At 41.8% G+C, this 18,535-nt stretch overlaps 1 protein-coding gene across 1 annotated transcript in view; it reads left to right on the forward strand.

Moving 5' to 3' along the window:
* Positions 1-18,535, forward strand: part of LOC148506014 (protocadherin gamma-B2-like) — a 49,365-nt gene continuing 30,830 nt past the window's right edge. The window contains exon 1 of the mRNA XM_088447391.1: positions 1-2,537. Coding sequence (XP_088303517.1) covers positions 108-2,537 — 2,430 coding nt within the window. The 5' untranslated portion in view covers positions 1-107. The remainder of the gene's footprint in view (positions 2,538-18,535) is intronic.

Below are 18,535 nucleotides of genomic sequence, written 5' to 3' on the forward strand. Positions count from 1 at the left end.
ATGCTGGATATTTGATAAACAAGTGGATTTATCACTACATCGTTTCTCACTGGATTACAACTATTCATCGAAAGGGTTATTTCATTGGATATATTCAGGTCCTTACAATGGCTGAGATGAAACCTCCTACACAGACATACAAAGGAATCAGATGGCAAGTAATATTTCCCTGCTTATTATCATGGCTGTGTCATTCAGTCTCTGGTCAGATTCATTATTCTATTGTAGAAGAGATGAGAAAAGACTCTGTTATAGCAAATATTGCAGAAGACCTTGGATTAGATATTAAACAGCTCTCATCTAGAAAACTGCAAATTGTATCGGAAATATCTAATAAATATTTTTATGTAAATGTAGAGAATGGAAATCTGTACATTAAGGACAGGATAGACAGAGAGACACTGTGTGGGGCAGCAGCTACCTGCTTCCTAACCTTTGATGCTGTAATTGAAAACCCTTTGAATATTTTCACAGTGAAAATAGAAATTCAGGATATAAATGATAATTCTCCTGTATTTTTTCGTGAGCTTTTCACTGTAGAAATGATTGAATCGACTTCACCTGGAACAAAATTTGCTTTGCAAAATGCAGAGGATATAGATACTGGTATCAATTCAGTCCAGACATACAGGCTTAGTGACAATGAACATTTTATCCTCAATCAGAAGATTAGGATGGATGGCAGTAAGTTTCCAGAGCTTGTATTAGAGAAACCTTTAGACAGAGAATCACATAATATCTATGAATTATCATTAGTAGCTATGGATGGAGGAAAACCTGTAAGATCTGGTACAGCATTAATAAGAATCATTGTTACTGATGTTAATGATAATTTTCCAATATTTAGCATTGAATTATATAAAGTCAGTGTAAATGAAAATATTCCAATCAATACCACAGTAATCATCATCAATGCAACAGACAGAGATGAGGGCATCAATGGACAGATCACATATTCTTTCAGCAAAACATCAGGAAATATTCACCATACAGGTACATTCAGTATTAACCATATAAGTGGTGAAATTAAAACAAATAGTAATTTAGACTTTGAATTAACAAGGATTTATGAACTATCCGTAGAAGCGAAGGATGGAGGTGGACTTGTTGCTCACTGTAAAGTATTGATAGAAGTGATAGATGACAATGACAATGCTCCTGAGATATCTATCACCTCATTATCTAGTCCCATTCCTGAGGATTCTGCACCTGGCACAGTGATAGCTCTGATAAAAGTCTATGATAAAGATTTTGGAGTAAATGGAGAGGTTGACTGTAAACTTATGGAAGAAATGTCTTTAAATTTAATGTTATCATCTGACAGTTATTACAGAATTGTTACTACAGGTTTCATGGACAGGGAGAAGGTATCTAGTTATAACATTACAATATTAGCCACTGACAGAGGATCCCCCCCACTTTCCAGCAGAAGAACTATAAGATTGGAGATATCAGATGTAAATGACAATCCACCAACATTTATGAAATCTACTTATGTTGCTTATGTGCCAGAGAACAACTTACCAGGAGCCTCAATATACAGTGTACAAGCTTCAGACCCTGATACTGGAGACAATGCTAAAATTATTTATTCAATATACAGCACTAGTACAGAAGATTTTCCAGTGTCCTCTTATCTGTCCATCAATATAGAGACTGGAGTTCTCTATGCTCAGAGATCATTTGACTATGAGCAGCACAAGGAGTTTCTAATACAGGTAACCTCTAGAGACAATGGATCCCCATCTCTGAGCAGTAATGCAACATTAATTATCCGCATAGTGGATCAGAATGATAATGCACCAAAGATCTTGTACCCATCAGCAGACAGTGGTGGCCCAGCTGTGTTTGAGATGGTCCCTTTTGCCTCGGAACAAGGATCTCTAATAACTAAGGTGGTTGCAGTGGATGCAGACTCTGGACATAATGCTTGGCTCTCCTATCACTTCATACAAGTGTCAGAACCATCTCACTTTATCATCAGTCAGCAAACGGGTGAAATCAGGACATCACGTGTCTTTCAAGAGAAGGATATATTGAATCACAAGGTTGTGGTGATGGTGAAGGACAATGGAGACCCCTCTCTCTCAGCTACAGTCACCTTAAGTCTTGTTGTTGCAGATAATTTCCAACAGGTGGTTCCTAAACTCAGTAATCAAATAAATAAAGATCCTCAAACTAATTTGCAGTTGTATTTAGTAATCACCTTGGTGCTCATTTCCTTGTTATTTATTACAACTGTTATGGTGGTTGTTATTTCAAAATGCAAACATCCAAAACCGCAACCAACATTAGGATCTCTAAGCACAAACTCATATCCTCCAGTGGACCCCAGGTTTCTCTCCATGTACAGCGATGGAACTTTACCATTTCCTTACTCGTACAATGTGTGCGTGGCTTTGGATCCCAGCGAAAATGACTTCACTTATATCAAATCAAAACAAGAAGTTCCTGTGGATAATCTCATTGACGCTGATGATTCAGGACTTGGAAATGAAAGTTTGAAAGAAACCTTATCTTCTAAGAGTGCTGTGCAGGTGAGTTTAAGCTCAAGATGTTAACAAGCATATCAATAAAGAAAAAAGTATTAAGTAAAACTCATTTAAAAATATATATTCCTGTATTTATTTTTTTTGTGTGTGTATTAATTACACTCTTATAACTAATGATGTCCTTCAAGATTCTTTAGTCCTCCCTTATAAAATACTTACCTATTCTTCCAAAATCTTTGGGAGACTCCCAAGACTTAGGAGTCAGAAGAGCAAGTCACCCACTTCTTTGTAAAATTGGTGGAACAGGGGGTGTGATGAAGCTATTATCAGCCAATTGCAGCATTAGAGGGGCGGGCTGTAATGACCCAATTAGACCCTTCCCCATTACGTAGTCCTACTTTTCCTCTTCGGGAACTCTCACAGAGGGAGCAGAAAAAAGTAGATAAGTTTTACTTATAAACCTCAACCGCTTATCAGATGTACAAATAAACCATGACTGGTTCACAAGTATGTGCTGGCCTATAAAAGTGGGTGCAAGTGCCCATGTGGGAATTAGTTTCACCTTGTAAATTTGGCTTTTCCAAAATAATGCCCAGATAGTATGATTTGTGAGCAGTGACCTGTATATATTTGATAAGTCTCTATATCATAGCCTAAATACAGTACAGTATGCCATTACTTTATGATTAGTAAAAGTTTGATACAGTATTATACTAAGTACCATAGTTTGCTTTAACTTTTATTGTCATATTCGTTCCTAATAACCTGCTCTACTGTGAGTATACATGCTCTTTGTTTTACTTGTAATTGTTATTACATTCTGTTGTTTACGCTGGAATGTCTATTAGCATTCTGTTACTCAAATCTTTTACTATTATCTGGTACTCGGAATTACTACATACTGACCTGTTTCACTGACATTTGAGATGTAGTTCTTTGCTTTGTAATTGTATGCTGTTCTGGGATATCAAGCATGCAGATGCAGATACGGATGTGAGTCCGTCAAGTTAACCAATATTTTTAAAGCAGAAATAGTTTAAATGGCCGAACTGGGTTGGTTTTGCCTTTTAAACTATTGCTGCTTTAAAAATACGAGCTAACTTGTTGGAATCATGCCTGCGCTTGCATCTAGCAGGATATTACATAAGGCCCATAGTCTTCAATAATTGTTATGATCATTTGATTCATTGAACTCTTACTTAAGTAATTTAGAATATCTTTTATTTGTATTATAAGGATCATTTTTTTACAGCAGCGAATTTATTTTCAAAATCTCTGCAACATAATGGTTTTGTACAGGTAATGTTTACTGGCCTTTAAAAAAAAATATTCAGAGCTGCTGCAGTACCGCACTTACACCTCAGTGTGCCGCTGTTTACTAAGAAGGAAATGAGATGGGTTATACATAAAGTATATGCTTCTGCCAGGCAAATACAGTGCGTAATTGCAAGAAGGGATACAGAACATTAGACAGTGCCTGCACTAGGACACATAAAGAAGAAAGATTGTGTTCTTTATCTGGATTTAACAGGATTGCAAATACAGCAGGGAATTTCACTGGTGAAGATAAAAATGAAAATGCAGCAAGGACAGGAAAACAAAGGACCTAGATGGCAAGTAATATTTTCCTTCTTATTTTTCTGGCTCTGTCATTCAGTCTCTGGTCAGATTCACTATTCCATTGTTGAAGAATTGAAAAAAGGTTCTGTTGTTGGAAATTTAGCAAAGGATCTAGAATTGAATGGGATGGAGCTTGCAGTGAGAAAACTCCGCATTGTCTCCCGTGTATCAGAAAAATATTTTAGCATAAATCTGGAAAATGGAAACCTTTATATTGCAGATAGGATAGACAGAGAGACACTGTGTGGGGCTGCTGCTGATTGTGTCCTCACCTTCGATGCTGTGGTTGAGAATCCTTTAAATGTTTTCAATGTTAAGATTCAAATTCAAGACAGAAATGACAATCCTCCCCGATTTGTGCAAGATAAAATTCAGTTGCATATGAGTGAATCAACTTCACCTGGAGCAAAATTTGTTCTACAGAATGCTGAAGATTTGGATGTGGGTGTTAATTCACTTAAAAGCTACAGACTCAGTACAAATCCACATTTTGTATTGGGAGAGGAGACAAACACAAATGGTAACACATTTCCAGAACTTATTCTAGAGAAGCCTCTGGATCGGGAGACACAAAGTAGCCATGAATTAATTTTGACTGCGTTTGATGGTGGAAATCCTGCACAGACAGGCACCACTCTTATTCAGATTGTTGTAACTGACTTTAACGACAACGTTCCTATTTTTACCCAACACATGTACAAAGTGAATGTGAAAGAAAATATACAGCTGAATACTACAATTCTGCAGGTCAGCGCCAACGATGAAGATGAAGGTGTTAATGCACATATCGCTTACTCCTTTAGTACCACCGCAAATTCCATTCTTCAGACTTTCACCATCAATTCTCAAAATGGAGAAATTAAAACAAAAAGATTTTTGGATTATGAAGTGACCAAGAATTATGAAATTTCAGTACAAGCAAAAGATGGAGGCGGTCTGGCTGCTCACACCAAGGTTCTGATAGAAGTAATTGATGAGAATGACAATGCTCCTGAGATATCCATAACTTCACTCTCTACTCCTGTCGCTGAAGATGCAGCACCAGGAACAGTGGTGGCACTGATTGAAGTTCATGATCAAGACTCAGGAGAAAATGGAGAAGTGCAATGTCTTATTACAGATGACGTGCCATTCCATATAGTATCATCAGCAAATAACTTTTATAAAATTGTTACAAAAAGTACTCTGGACAGAGAAAAAGTGTCGTCCTACAACATCACGGTTCAAGCTTCCGACAAGGGTTCTCCTCCACTGTCTTTCAGAAAAGTCATCCGAGTGGATGTATTAGATGTCAATGACAATGCGCCAGTCTTTGATAAATTGGTATATACCGCATTTGTTCCTGAAAATAATTTTCCAGGAGCTTCAATATACAGTATTCAAGCAAAAGATTTGGACAGTAATGACAACGCCAAGTTAATTTATTCCATAAGCAGTGCCAGCAATAAAGAGGATCCTTTGCCTTCCTATATATCTATTAACCCGGTAACTGGGGTTATTTATGCACAGCGGTCATTTGATTATGAGCAGCACAGAGAATTTAATATACAAGTCAATGCCCAAGACAATGGATCTCCATCTTTGAACAACAGCACAATGTTAAGGATTTGTATAGTAGATCAGAATGATAATCCACCCATCATTCTATATCCATCATCGGAGGTTGGTGACTCGGCATTTGAGATGGTCCCTTGGTCTTCTGAACAAGGTTCTTTAGTGTCTAAAGTGGTGGCAGTGGACGCTGATTCCGGACACAATGCCTGGTTGTCTTATTTTTTACAAGCTTCGGAACCATCATTGTTCACCATCGATCAGCACACAGGGGAAATCAGGACTTTGCGTATTTTTCAAGAGAAAGACACTTTAAAACATGTGATTAAGGTTATAATAAAAGACAATGGCATTCCAAGGCGCTCGGCTTCTGTTACTCTAAACTTGGTGGTAGCCGATAATTTCCAGCAGGTGATTCCTGAATTAAGCAGTGAGTCGAGCAAAGTAAAGCCTCAGTCCAATTTACAAATATACTTGGTAATAGCATTGGCGTTGATTTCCTTTCTGTTTCTGTTGACCGTGATGTTGGCCATCATCTCCAAATACAGAGAGTCCAAAACTTCCATGGCGATGGGATCTATGAGCACAAACCTATATCCTCATGCTGATGGCAGATTTATTTCTCAGTTTAGTAATGGAACTTTACAACTGCCATATTCATATGATGTTTGTGTTACTCTGGATTCAAGTGAACGGGACTTTGCCTTCCTTAAACCTCAACACAGTGTTGCAGTGGGTAGTTTACTTGATGCTGATGACTCGGGGATTGGAAATGAAAGTTTAATGAATTCTTTACTTGCGAGAAATCTATTATCACAGGTAGGTGTTAATTAGAATTCGTATAACCCAATATAATTATCATTATATAGTAATATAACACAATAGTGCGAAAACTTATATTAATATTAAGAACAAAACAATAAAATGCTCATACATATATGCCTTTTCTGAGATCCTTATGTTACACCAAAGGGGCAGTTTTTGTCATATAACGTCCTCCAAAATGTATCAAAAAAGGTATCAGGCAGTGGCGTCCCTCCCCGCTGTGTCATCTGGTGCGGGGGGGGATGCTGCGCGAGCGGCACCGATGAAAAGGGGGCAGGGCCTCACTGGCAGGGCGGGGCCTCGCGGCCCAAACCCCTGTGGTTATTACTGGAGAAGGGGGGTGCCGGAGGTGCAAACTGCCCTGTTTGCAGTGCCGGCTCCCTCACAGTGTCAGGGGCCGAGTGCTGCACTTAATGTTACAGTGCAGCACCCGGCTCCAGTCACTGAGGGGGAGTCTGCACCTTGGTGTCACCCCTCGGTGGGTGACACCCGGATGCTGCCCGCACCCCCCTTGTGATGCCACTGGTATCAGGAACTGTTTAGTGTGTCCCAGGGGATCTCTGATGCATTTTGTTATATACACACTTCATGGTTACTGCACACTTTATGAATGGAGACTTAGGAAGGTTTATACTGAGACATCCTGAGTACACTTTTTATTGCAGAGGGTAGGCAGTAACCTACAGGATATGCATTGACATTGGCACGTGACCTTACCCAGGATAGCTATATCTATATCTATTTATGTACAGTTTATGTGGACATATAGTTATTATATAGCACTAGACTTTATTATGTGTTAATTTTCATGTTAGTATATACATTTTCAATTTTAGATGCTTAATGCTGTGAAGATGAGTGAAGCTTATCTAGTTTGCATCAATTTGGAATGGGGAGGGATGAACGTCACCGATTCATAGGGGTCTATTTACTAAGCAGTGTTAGGAGACAGAGTGAAAAGTGATAAGGTGCCAGCCAATCAGCTCCCAACTGTCATTTTTCAAACACAGCCTATGAGACGACAGTTGGGAGCTGATTGGCTGGCACCTTATCACTTTTCACTCTGTCTCCTAACACTGCTTAGTACATAGACACCATAGTTCTGAGAAAATGGCTTGCAGTTTCCATGGTAACAAAGGTGCTGCTTGATTTAAACAGATGTCAACCAGTGAAACTTGAATCTCTGCATCCATTTTTCCTCTATAGACTACCATGCCTGCAACTTCTACCAGACAATGGGGGGATATTTATCAAAGCCTGGAGAGAGTACAAGTGTAGAGAGACAAAGTACCAACCAATCAGCTCCTAGCTGTCATTTTTCAAACAGCCTGTAAAATGACAGAAGCTGGTTGGTTGGTACTTTATCTCTCTCCACTTTATCTCTCTCCAAGCTTTGATAAATCTCCCGCATTGTCTGTATGAAACAAATATATTTACTCTACATATAAGTTTACACTTTTTAAATGCCACCAGTTATACCTAAGAAAAAAAAAAGGTAAAATTCTGAGAAAAGGTGCAGCTTGTCACTCATTCAGATTTTGTTGCAGTACTCTAGGTCCAAGCCGAAGTGTCCTTTCTGAAAATCGGTAGTCACTGTTAGATTCATACTTGGCTACTCTCTCGTAATGTCCAAGATGTCTCCCAGAGCCGTCTGCCACCCGGCCCGCCCACTTCCAAAGTGAAGTGGGCTGTACAGGCAGGCCCGACGACAGGGGGGGATTAAGGGTACACCCGCACTGGGCCCCTGGGTCCAGAGGGGTCCCAAGGGCAGGCACAAAACAGGGCAGTAAACTCACTGTTCAAGCCAGCGGGTCGCAGCCGCTGGGACCCATAGTCGCCGTCGCCGAGCCCCTGCTCCGTCCCTTTTAGCCTGGCCCGGGCAGTGCTGGGCTCTTCCCGGTGGCTCAGCTGCAGCCCAGGCCGGGGCCTGCTGACTGCTGTGCTGTCTGACCTTATGAGCAACGTGGCGGCGTGACGTCATAGGTCACGTCGCCGTACATCTCTGCCCATCAGGCAGGCTGCGTTTTGGAGGGGATAGGGGATGTTAGAGGAACAGGGGTGGTGGGCAGGAGAACAGGATGGGTGGTGGGAAGAAGGAGAAGGGGGCTGGGGACAGAGGAAGGGGCTGGTTGCATAAGAAGGTGCTGGGGGCAGAGGGTGACAGGCTGGGGGCAGAGGAAGGAGATGGGGGCTGGGGACAGAGGAAGGTGATGGGCAGAAGAAGGTGCTGGGGCAGAAGGTGACAGGCTGGGGCAGAAGATGACACAGGCTGGGGTAGAGGAAGGTGATGGGAGCTGAGGACAGAGAAAGGGGCTGGGGCAGAAAAAGGTGCTGGGGGCAGAGTGTGACACAGGCTGGGGGCATAGGAAGGTAATGGGAGCTGGGGACAGAGGAAGGGGCGGGGGCAGAAGAATGCTGGGGTCAGAGGGTGACACAGGCTGGGGGCAGAGGAAGGTGATGGGGGCTGGGGACAGAGGAAGGTGATGGGGCAGAAGAAGTTGCTGGGGGCAGAAGGTAACAGGCTGGGAAAGATGACACAGGTTGGGGCAGAGGAAGGTGATGGGAGCTGGGGGCAGAAGGTCACACGGGCTGGGGGCAGAGGAAGGTGATGGGGGCTGGGGATGGAAGAATGTGATGGAGGGTTTCTTGGCTGAGGATTGTGATGAGGGGCTGAGGACTGAGAATGGCTGGCTGCTGACTCCATTCCTCCTACCCCTGATGCATCCATAGCACTGTCATAAGGAAGTCCTTGCAAGAGACGGCAGACAAGAACTACAGCCTGCATCGTCAGTGCCAGAGAGACAGTGTGGTACTGTATGTCATAGTGTATTATGTAAAGGCTGGTATATCTTTCAGTTAACATTCTCATGTTTCACATCACACATGCAGGGGAGGGATGTGCGGGATCGGGGTGATGGTGAGAAGCTGGGACCCCCAGAGACATCAGTGTACCGGGCCCCGAGATGTCTGTTGCCGCCAGTGTGTACAGGTGGCAATAGACGCGATTATTGTTGAATCACTTCATCATGACCCCACTCCCAGCTTCATGACGGTAATCACGTCACCTCGCCTCCACTACTATCTATCTCTGCCGCCATACACCCCCATAGTGCCAACCTGGTTGCCTTCTTCCGTAGGGGGCAGAGCATGGTCGGCAAGTGTGCTCTGACTATGATACATTTTGTCTCTTTTACTGTTTTTATTGGAGGAGTAGGGAAGTCACAGTCACACTTTATGTTTGAAAGAATTTAAAAAAAAAGAATGCTTTTAATTTTTAAGTATCACTATGCGTATCAGTTGGGAACTGTTGCTGTATTTATTGTTTATATCCTCATATCTGATCCACCTCTAGAATATAATACCCTTAACTAGAGCCATTCATTTCAGGTCCATTAAGAGCAGTGACAGGCCCCAGTACTGGGAGGGGTGTGACCAAACTGAGGAGGTGTGGCAGCAGCCTGGACCAGCCCCAGCCAATCACATAGCAGCGTGTGTTGGGCTGGGGAGAGAGGGTGCTGCCGCTGAGAAAACAGCATCCTCCTCTCTCAGTGCCCAATATTCTACTGACCTGGACCCAGGTAAGTATTAGCCGCCCACCCCCTTTTTGCACCCCTGCTTGATATTATTAGGCTCTGCATGTTTTAGGGTTACCAAGTTAGTTAGTTCTTTTTTGCTTAATATTTGGGTATGTATTCTAGCGCCGGAGACAAACACAATATCTTATGTTCTCATTTAAAACTATTCAAATCTATTAGATTGTGGTATCATGCTACAGGTACCTACTTATATCACGTATTATGTAAATTTTATTTTATTTAATCTTTTTATGTATTTTCTCTCTATAAAATAGACAGTGGTTTCCAGCAACATTTTTGCATCCATCCTCATTTCAAGATTTGGCCTTGCAATGTTACACATTTTGCTGGAATGAATGAATCGATTACAATGTCACCACAAATTGTGTTCATCTCTACTATCAGAATTCTATGAAAAAAAAGGGAAAGACAGATTCAGCAGACTTTCTAGCATTTTAAAAATAAATGTAACCCTTGGATGGGAGAGAAAAACAGTAGGAAATTGCAGTCAGGTTTTTCTGTTTAAATATCCAGCCATAAAAGTAATACTAAAGGTGCGTACACACACAACGATTTTTTGAACGATGATCGATAACGATACCGTTTATCGTTCAATCGTTGAAAAAATCGTTCACTTTCTGAGTTAAAACGATGAACAATTATCGTTCATGCGCGTTCACATTTGTAGTTTGCAGTTTGCAGTTCAGTCAGACTGACCAACTCAACGATTTTCATTAAGGGAATATGCAAAAATCATTTGTAGTTCAAAAACATTGTTCATTACACTTTTAAAAATCTGACAGAAAATCGTTCAGAAAATCGTTGGTAACAAAATCGTTGTGTGTGTGCAGCTTAACAGATGTTTTTGCGATATCAGTGTTGTTCAGTAGGTGTCAGGTTAATTTTTTTTTAAATGACTAGTTTTTTAAAATGATAGAATAATTGACCTGCCCTTATACTACAGTATGTCACAATATTTCTAAATTATAGTGGGTTTAACAAAACTATGCCTGTAGCAAATATACTCATACTTATAATATGTTACAATGGGATTTGACTATTTTAATGCTGGAAATTACAAAGATTAATGCCAGGAAAGATAACTTAATTGTTATAATTATCGAAACTCAAAATGTTTTGTTGTGTTTAGTAAGCTGAGAGCCCCATTTATCAACGATGCATAACCTCTTTAGCGCCCGCTAAATGCAGCGTATCCACTACACGATATAATGAACGATAACGATATCATTATTGTTCAATCGTTTATTATATCGTCCAGTGGATATGCCGTCAATGACCAGCGATGCGCGCTCCCGCTGGTCGTTTACGACGTCGCTCATCGCTCGAACCTGCTGCCCATCCTGACAATATCGTCAGGTTGTGCAGGTTCGAGGATGAGGGAAGGCGCCGGCACTGAACGATATATCGATAGCATACTTACCTGCCCTGTCAGGATCTGCGCTTGTTGGGCTGCTGGTAACGGTATTTCGACCGCCGGGCTCACGTCCGCCGGTCATTCATACCGATCCCGCCCGCAGTTGTGCCGACGGGCACCCACTGACCTTTACCTACATGAGAGCCCCCTATTACAGCTCAGTTACGCCTCCTCACTCTGGAGTGGAGATGCCACTGAAATGTGTACGTCTCAGTATTGCTGGTACTTGTGTGAGCTCAGTTATGGAGCAGGCGCAGTGCTAAAAAAGGCAAATGGGCGTCTATGGGCTTCACTGGTATCCAAATGGGTCCAGTATATAACGGGGCTCCACAGCTAATAACAGCTCCATATATACCTGTTATTAGCTGTGGAGCCCCAGAGAGTCAGACGCTACATTGTACAGCCGGACGCGCTGTTGCTATTAAGGTTGAGGCTGGGCTAAATACGTGACCTACGGGACTGTGCACATCTGACAGGTAGCCGCTGCCCGCTATCTCTGGCTGGAGAACTGCCTCCCTTTATCTCTTTCTGGTTTTCCTGTGTGCTCACTGCATGATATACGTTCTGGAACCATCATTTTTATTGCGGAAATCCGCAGGACAATACAGAACTTATGACTGGGTTCTATTGAACAGTTACTGGACTCCAATCAAATTGCATCTATTACAGGTGTAAATTATAATCCTCGAGTATCATATATAAATATTTTACACTGGTATTACCAGGTCTTTTTAGGATCCACCTCCTTTAGATTTAATACAGATACATGAGTGTAACACTATTGTTTCATTTATCAAAGATATCTTTTTCTGTGCAATATTGCAATATATGTGAGATGTTTCATTTTTTGACCGGTGTAATTGATGTTTTAGGATATTACATTTATTATTTTTTGATATGCTTTGAATATGTGATTCTTTTCAGCCAGGTCTCTTTCTTTTTCTAATTAGTGCAGAGATCAATATTAAAGGTCTGTGTTTCACCTGTTTCACAGGTTTACGTTTGATGTTCTTCCACAAGCACATTTTTTTCTTCTGCTGCTTTAACATATCCTTCAATTTATGTGTTTTTCTTTTTTTTTCATTTTGTACTAATATTATTATTATTACTATTATATTGTTCAGTATATGTTTATTAGCGCTTGGTTCTTTTTGCTAATATCTTGTAACATACTTCTGTATTGGAATATTTTATTGTGCATTTATTATTTTTATTTTCTGAAAATGCACAACAGAAAAACATGGCCACATGTACAAGCTGTATCTTTATACCATTTTAATTATGACTCTTAAGGTGCATATCCACTAACAGACATAAAAACGAGAGCACGATTACGACTTTGTAATCGTGCTTTCGTTTCTATGTCTGTGAAGTGAAGTGCCTACACTGAACGTTCAGTCGTAGGCACATCCATCATCCCCGCACATGCTGAACCTGACGTGATCGTTAGGTTGACCAGCATGTACGGGCGATGGTAGACGGAAAACACGACCAGTGGGCACGCGCATCGCTGGTCGTTTTTTACTTTTAAATGCCCGATTTGTGGATGATTTGCGGCCGATTAATAAGCAATTCAACGATAACGATATCGTTATCGTTCAGTTGCCCGGTTTAATTGCCTAGTGGATATGCAGCATTACTCCTCAAATATATAAGACACTTCAAGGTTAGGAAAAATAGCATGCACAATACTAAGCACACTGAAATACAATAAGTTGCAGCTTCAGAAGGACCTAGCACTGATGTTTATTCATTATCAGTATATTTGAATTTATGAAGGAGTTTTGTGACCACATCATGTAAAATGTATGACAGGTTGAGCATGAGTATATCTATTGTTCTCAGGTGAATTTTAACATTCTTACAGCAACTGTAAGCGGATGCCTGTAGCCTGCAACTATTACTTTTCCCTATCATTCAAGAAAAGCGAATGACCAGCAATATACAGTACATCCATCCTTGCCCAGTAATATACAGTACATCCATCCCTGACCAATACTATATGGTATATCCATCCTTGCCAGTACTATACAACAGTGGTTCCCAAACTTCATTGAATAACGGCACCCTAGAGTATCAGCATTTTTTCTACGACACCCCTTGGCCTAAAGTTTCTTATTTAAAAAGTCAGCAAAAATTATTAAATTAAGTAAATTGTGCTTACCTGTCATCCTTAGGTTCAGTTATTTGGTTGTGGACACAGTTGTGCATCCATCATTGACCAGTACTATACAGAACAGCCATCCTTGCCAGAACTATACAGTACATCTACATTTGCCAGTACTATACAGTAACCAGTAATATATAGTACATCCATCCTTAACCAGTACTATACAGTACATCAACCCTTGTCTAGCTATACATCAATTCCTGCCCAGTAATTTACAGTACATTCATCCTTACGCAGTAATATACAGTATATCCATACTTGCCCAGTAATATACATTATACCACCCTTGCCCAGTTATATACATTACAGCTACCTTTGTCTAGTAATTTACATTACACCGACCCTTGCCCAGTAATATACAGTACATGCATACTTACACAGTAATATACAGTACATCCATACTTACACAGTAATATACATTACATGCATACTTGCCCAGTAATATACAGTACATGCATACTTGCCCAGTAATATACAGAACATGCATACTTGCCCAGTAATATACAGTACATGCATACTTACACACAGTGCCAGATTAAGGTGCTCATGGGCCTGGAGCTGAAATTTATTAAGGGCCTATTGTGGTGTGCTACCGCAGTGGGTGTGACCAGTGCTGTAGGGTTGTGACTAGTGATGTGGGTGCCATAACCAGTGCTGTGGATGCGGTCTGTACAGGGTGTGTGGCATAACACCATGACAGGCATATCTAGCGCCTACCTTCAAGCACCTCTATCAACCCTAACCCCTACACACACGCACGCACACACACATTTTGCTAGGTTGATAGTAGACACCTATGGTTAAAGGGCAAATATTGCATTACCTTTGTGCAGACACAGGTTTAAGTGTTGCTGCCTGTACTACACTACCTTACCCACCACCCACTGAAATACTTCTCACCCATCAATCAATGCTGTATAAAGAACCTCTTACACACTACTACTTACAGATGCCATCCCTCAAATACTGAAATACCCCTAATTCAGCATCACTCCCGACTCCAAACTACAGCCCCTGAAATATCCTTCACTCACTAACTGTATATTTAAACACCTATATAACCTTAGATCCCCACTACCACTCCCTGATCCTGCATTTGATGCATTGAAATACCCCCACTCACCAGCATGCCCTTTACACATAACAAACACAGAAATACCCTAACTCACATCATGCCCTGACCACATAACTGACGAACAAATACCCTTTCCAATATTTGGCAAAAACAAAACAAATTAAAAATGTTTTACATTTTAATTTCTTAAAATAAATTGTCCTACAACTCATTGGGTTGGGTATGGCATTCAGTTGGTCAGGATGCCGATGGTCAGAATACTGACAGCTGCTTCCCGACAGTCAGAATCCAGACAGATTTTTGTAGTCTTACAACATTTCCCACTGCAATCTGTTGGTATTCTGACAGTTCGCTGTCGGTATTGTGACCATTGGCATCCTGACTGTTGGGATGCCAACTAGATTCCCTCTCAGTGGAACAATGGTTATTCACTCCTCCTGCTAGCTGTATTATGCAGAAGCTTTTCAATTTCAGGCTGTTGCTGTATTCCAACAGTGGCCTGGGCTTAGGAGGATAGGTTGTTTTAGATGGGTTTTCACAAAATGTACCCCTCCCCCCAAAAATGGCACATACACAGTATATAAGTACATACACAAGTAAACAGAATGTATATACAGTATTATGAGTGTACTAATAATGTTAGTATAAAAGTTAACTTTCTATTTTAACCTTAAAACATCACTTCTGATTGTGCATGTCTACATTTATATGTTTTGTATTGTTCTCACCTCCACCCACCACCCTACATGTTGCACTAAGGCCCTGATTCAGACCCGCTCGCTGCCGGAGGCAGCTCACAGGTCTGATTGGCTTTTTTTTTGGTGCCCGGCCCCCAGGTCGCTTGCTAAGCTGTGGGTGACCACCCACAGCTTTAGCGAGCAGCCAGGTGATGCTCGCGACCATCGGGGCTTGCAACGAGACCCTTGTGGTAGGGTCTCGTCTGCCGCAAGCCCCAGTGAGCTTCCGGCTGTAATAGATGATGTCAGTGGGGCCGCCCCAAACGGCAGGCGTTCCTTCGGGAACTCCTCTGTTTGGCCAGCCACTCCCCCCGACCCGCCTACCAAACAGGGTGAGCTGTCGATCAACATCGACAGCCGCCCCTTTTGGATGCGAGCGCCGGAGCGAGCGATTTCGCGCTCGCTCCGGGGCTCGCGCGTGTGCGCACTGCCCAGCCATCAACCCGCTTGCGAGCGGGTCTGAATCAGGCCCTAAGTTGCACTAAGATGCTGCAGTTCTTTATTGTGCTACACCCTCATCTGTATGTTCTGTATTGTGCTCTTCTCAATCTCTCTCCTGTATGTCCATTATTGTGCCCGTGCCCCTTCTGTAAGTCCTGAGTTGTGCCCCCTTTTTTACATCTGTGTTTATTATCTTGCCCCCATCCTTCCCTTCATCTCTTCGGCTATTATTATATTTTCTCCCCCTCTTCTGTCTATTAATATGTTCTCTTCCCCTCTTCTATGTCCATCACTAAGTACTCTCCTTCTCCTCTTTGTCCATTATCATATTCCCTCCCCCTCCTCTGTGTCCATTTTTATGTTCGCGCCCCCCTCCTCTGTGTCCATTATTGTGTTCTCTCCCTTCCTCTGTGTCCATTATTGTGTTCTCTCCCCTCCTCATCTGTGTCCATTATTGTGTTCTCTCCCCATCTTCCTCTGTGCCAATATGGTGTCCCCCTTCGTATGTTTTGTGTTTTGCTATCTCCACCAAAGTAGATATCTGCTGTAGTCTCCCATTTCCAATCACAATAGCACAGTATAGGGACTACTTTTGTGAAATTGGTAGCTAATGCTAGCCATTGTACACTATAGGCTGCAAATCGCAGAGAGTACTGGGAGTGGGATCTTCCAGATCCCTCCCTGGTAATGGCCACTCGCACATAAGTGGGTTGACGACCGCACATACGAAGTAGGACGCCAGTACAAAGTAAAGTGATTGTATGGGTGAGCACTTTAATTTACATATCACAAGGATGGTGCTCCTGTCTGAACCCCGGTCCTTGGATGTGATTCTTAATATATCTGGGCCGTACTAAGTTTCTTATTAAAACAAGATAATTAATAAATGGGGCCATATAACTCAGGAATTTAAAACAAAACTTAATAGCAACTTCTCACTGTCATGGCCAGAACATTTTTTTTATTTTAAGGCAGCATTTGTGTATGCAGTATACATGTTACAACTATGTACTTGGGAAAGAGCATGATATGATAATTTTAATGCTACAGTAGTTCTTTAGCAAGTCAGAATAGAAATTGTCACCAGACAGCTGATAAATATGGTGCAAAGGACACATATATAAAAAACTTTTATAAACATACCTTGAAGTGAATTAATCACATAACGGCATCAATTCAATTACGAGCATTTATGTCGCGCCCGTGAGTAAATGAGCACTTATGGTACCGCCGATCTTTGGGATTTCTGGTCGCAGCCCCACGGGGCTGTGTACAATAATCCACGAGTCCATAGCGAGAGCAGGCCTTCGAGAGGGGCGAGTTCCACTTGCGTTGCCGGCATTTGTACGCCGTTGAACTGTCCTCTAATTTAAATTACCCCATTCTATTAACTGCTTAATTAATAGAAGTGACAGTTCTGCATAGGGCTGATCCCAATATCCGGAAAGCATAATGGCATTCATTACAAATTCAGTGGAAACACATATCAACTATTTACATTCTTTTATCATCTTCTAGACACCACAAGGACATACTGAGTCTTTTACTTACCTGAAGGCTCCTCTCAACTGAACTTCTGATCTATTTGCTTGCTTCCTCTTCCTCCTGTGTCTAGCTGGCAGCTGCAGGCTCCTCTCTACCTCTGCTCCTCTAAGCTGACTGCACTGTGTGACGTCAGTCAGTTAGTGACTAGTCTGCAGGGAGCTGGATCCTCCTGCCTCTGTTGATGCTCTCTGTCACTGAACGACAAATATAGCGAGCGAGCATTGCGCCCCCACAGCCCTCCTCACGGCTATTAGTGGCACCAGCACCTCTCTTCCTCAGCCAGCCACTGGGTTAAAGTCGGCTCCCAGTGAGGCCCTGCGCCGAGGCACCCGGTCGAGAGGAGGGGCTGAGCAGAGGGCTCTTTGTATTTTTGTCCGGCCAGGATTCGGAGGACATGTTCTCCCAAGCGGCCGGAGGCGGGGCTTCGGCTCAGACGGCCGCTGGTAACGACAGGATTTTTTTTCCCTGTCTGTCTTCAGCAGATCCTCTTTGCTAGTGTGGGCCTATTTCCATGGGGGGCCTGGAGCTGTAGCTCCACCCGCCCCATTGTTAATCCGGCCCTGCTTACACAGTAATATACATTACAGCCACCCTTGCCCAGTAATATACATCACATCTAGCCTTGCCTGGTAATATAAAGTACATCTATCATTGCCCAGTAATATACTTTACACCTGCCCTTGCCAAGTAATATACTGTACATTACAGCCACCCTTGTCCAGTAATATATAGATTGAGCAGGCTTATTTAACACAGCATAATGCACTATTATGTTTAACTGTGTCACTTGTATTTCTGTTGCTTTTGTCTACATATTTATCTTGCAAAAAAGTATCTGTTGACAATATATTTTTCCACACAAAAAATGTGTCATCTTTCCATGGCAAAGATTGGTCAACATTTTAATCTTGTTTACAAAAATACTTTGAGCTGGAATATTTAACCTTGTTTTAAGTCAAGCAGATTTGTTATCATTTTATAATGTAATAGATGGCACCACCTTATTTATAAATACCTAGCTGTTCCGTAATTAGAATGAACATGCATTTCAATTTAGCTCATTACAGTT

The sequence above is a fragment of the Taudactylus pleione genome, unplaced genomic scaffold (assembly GCF_031769625.1).
Source record: "Taudactylus pleione unplaced genomic scaffold, aTauple2 ptg000431l, whole genome shotgun sequence".
NCBI classification, from domain to species: Eukaryota; Metazoa; Chordata; class Amphibia; order Anura; family Myobatrachidae; genus Taudactylus; species Taudactylus pleione.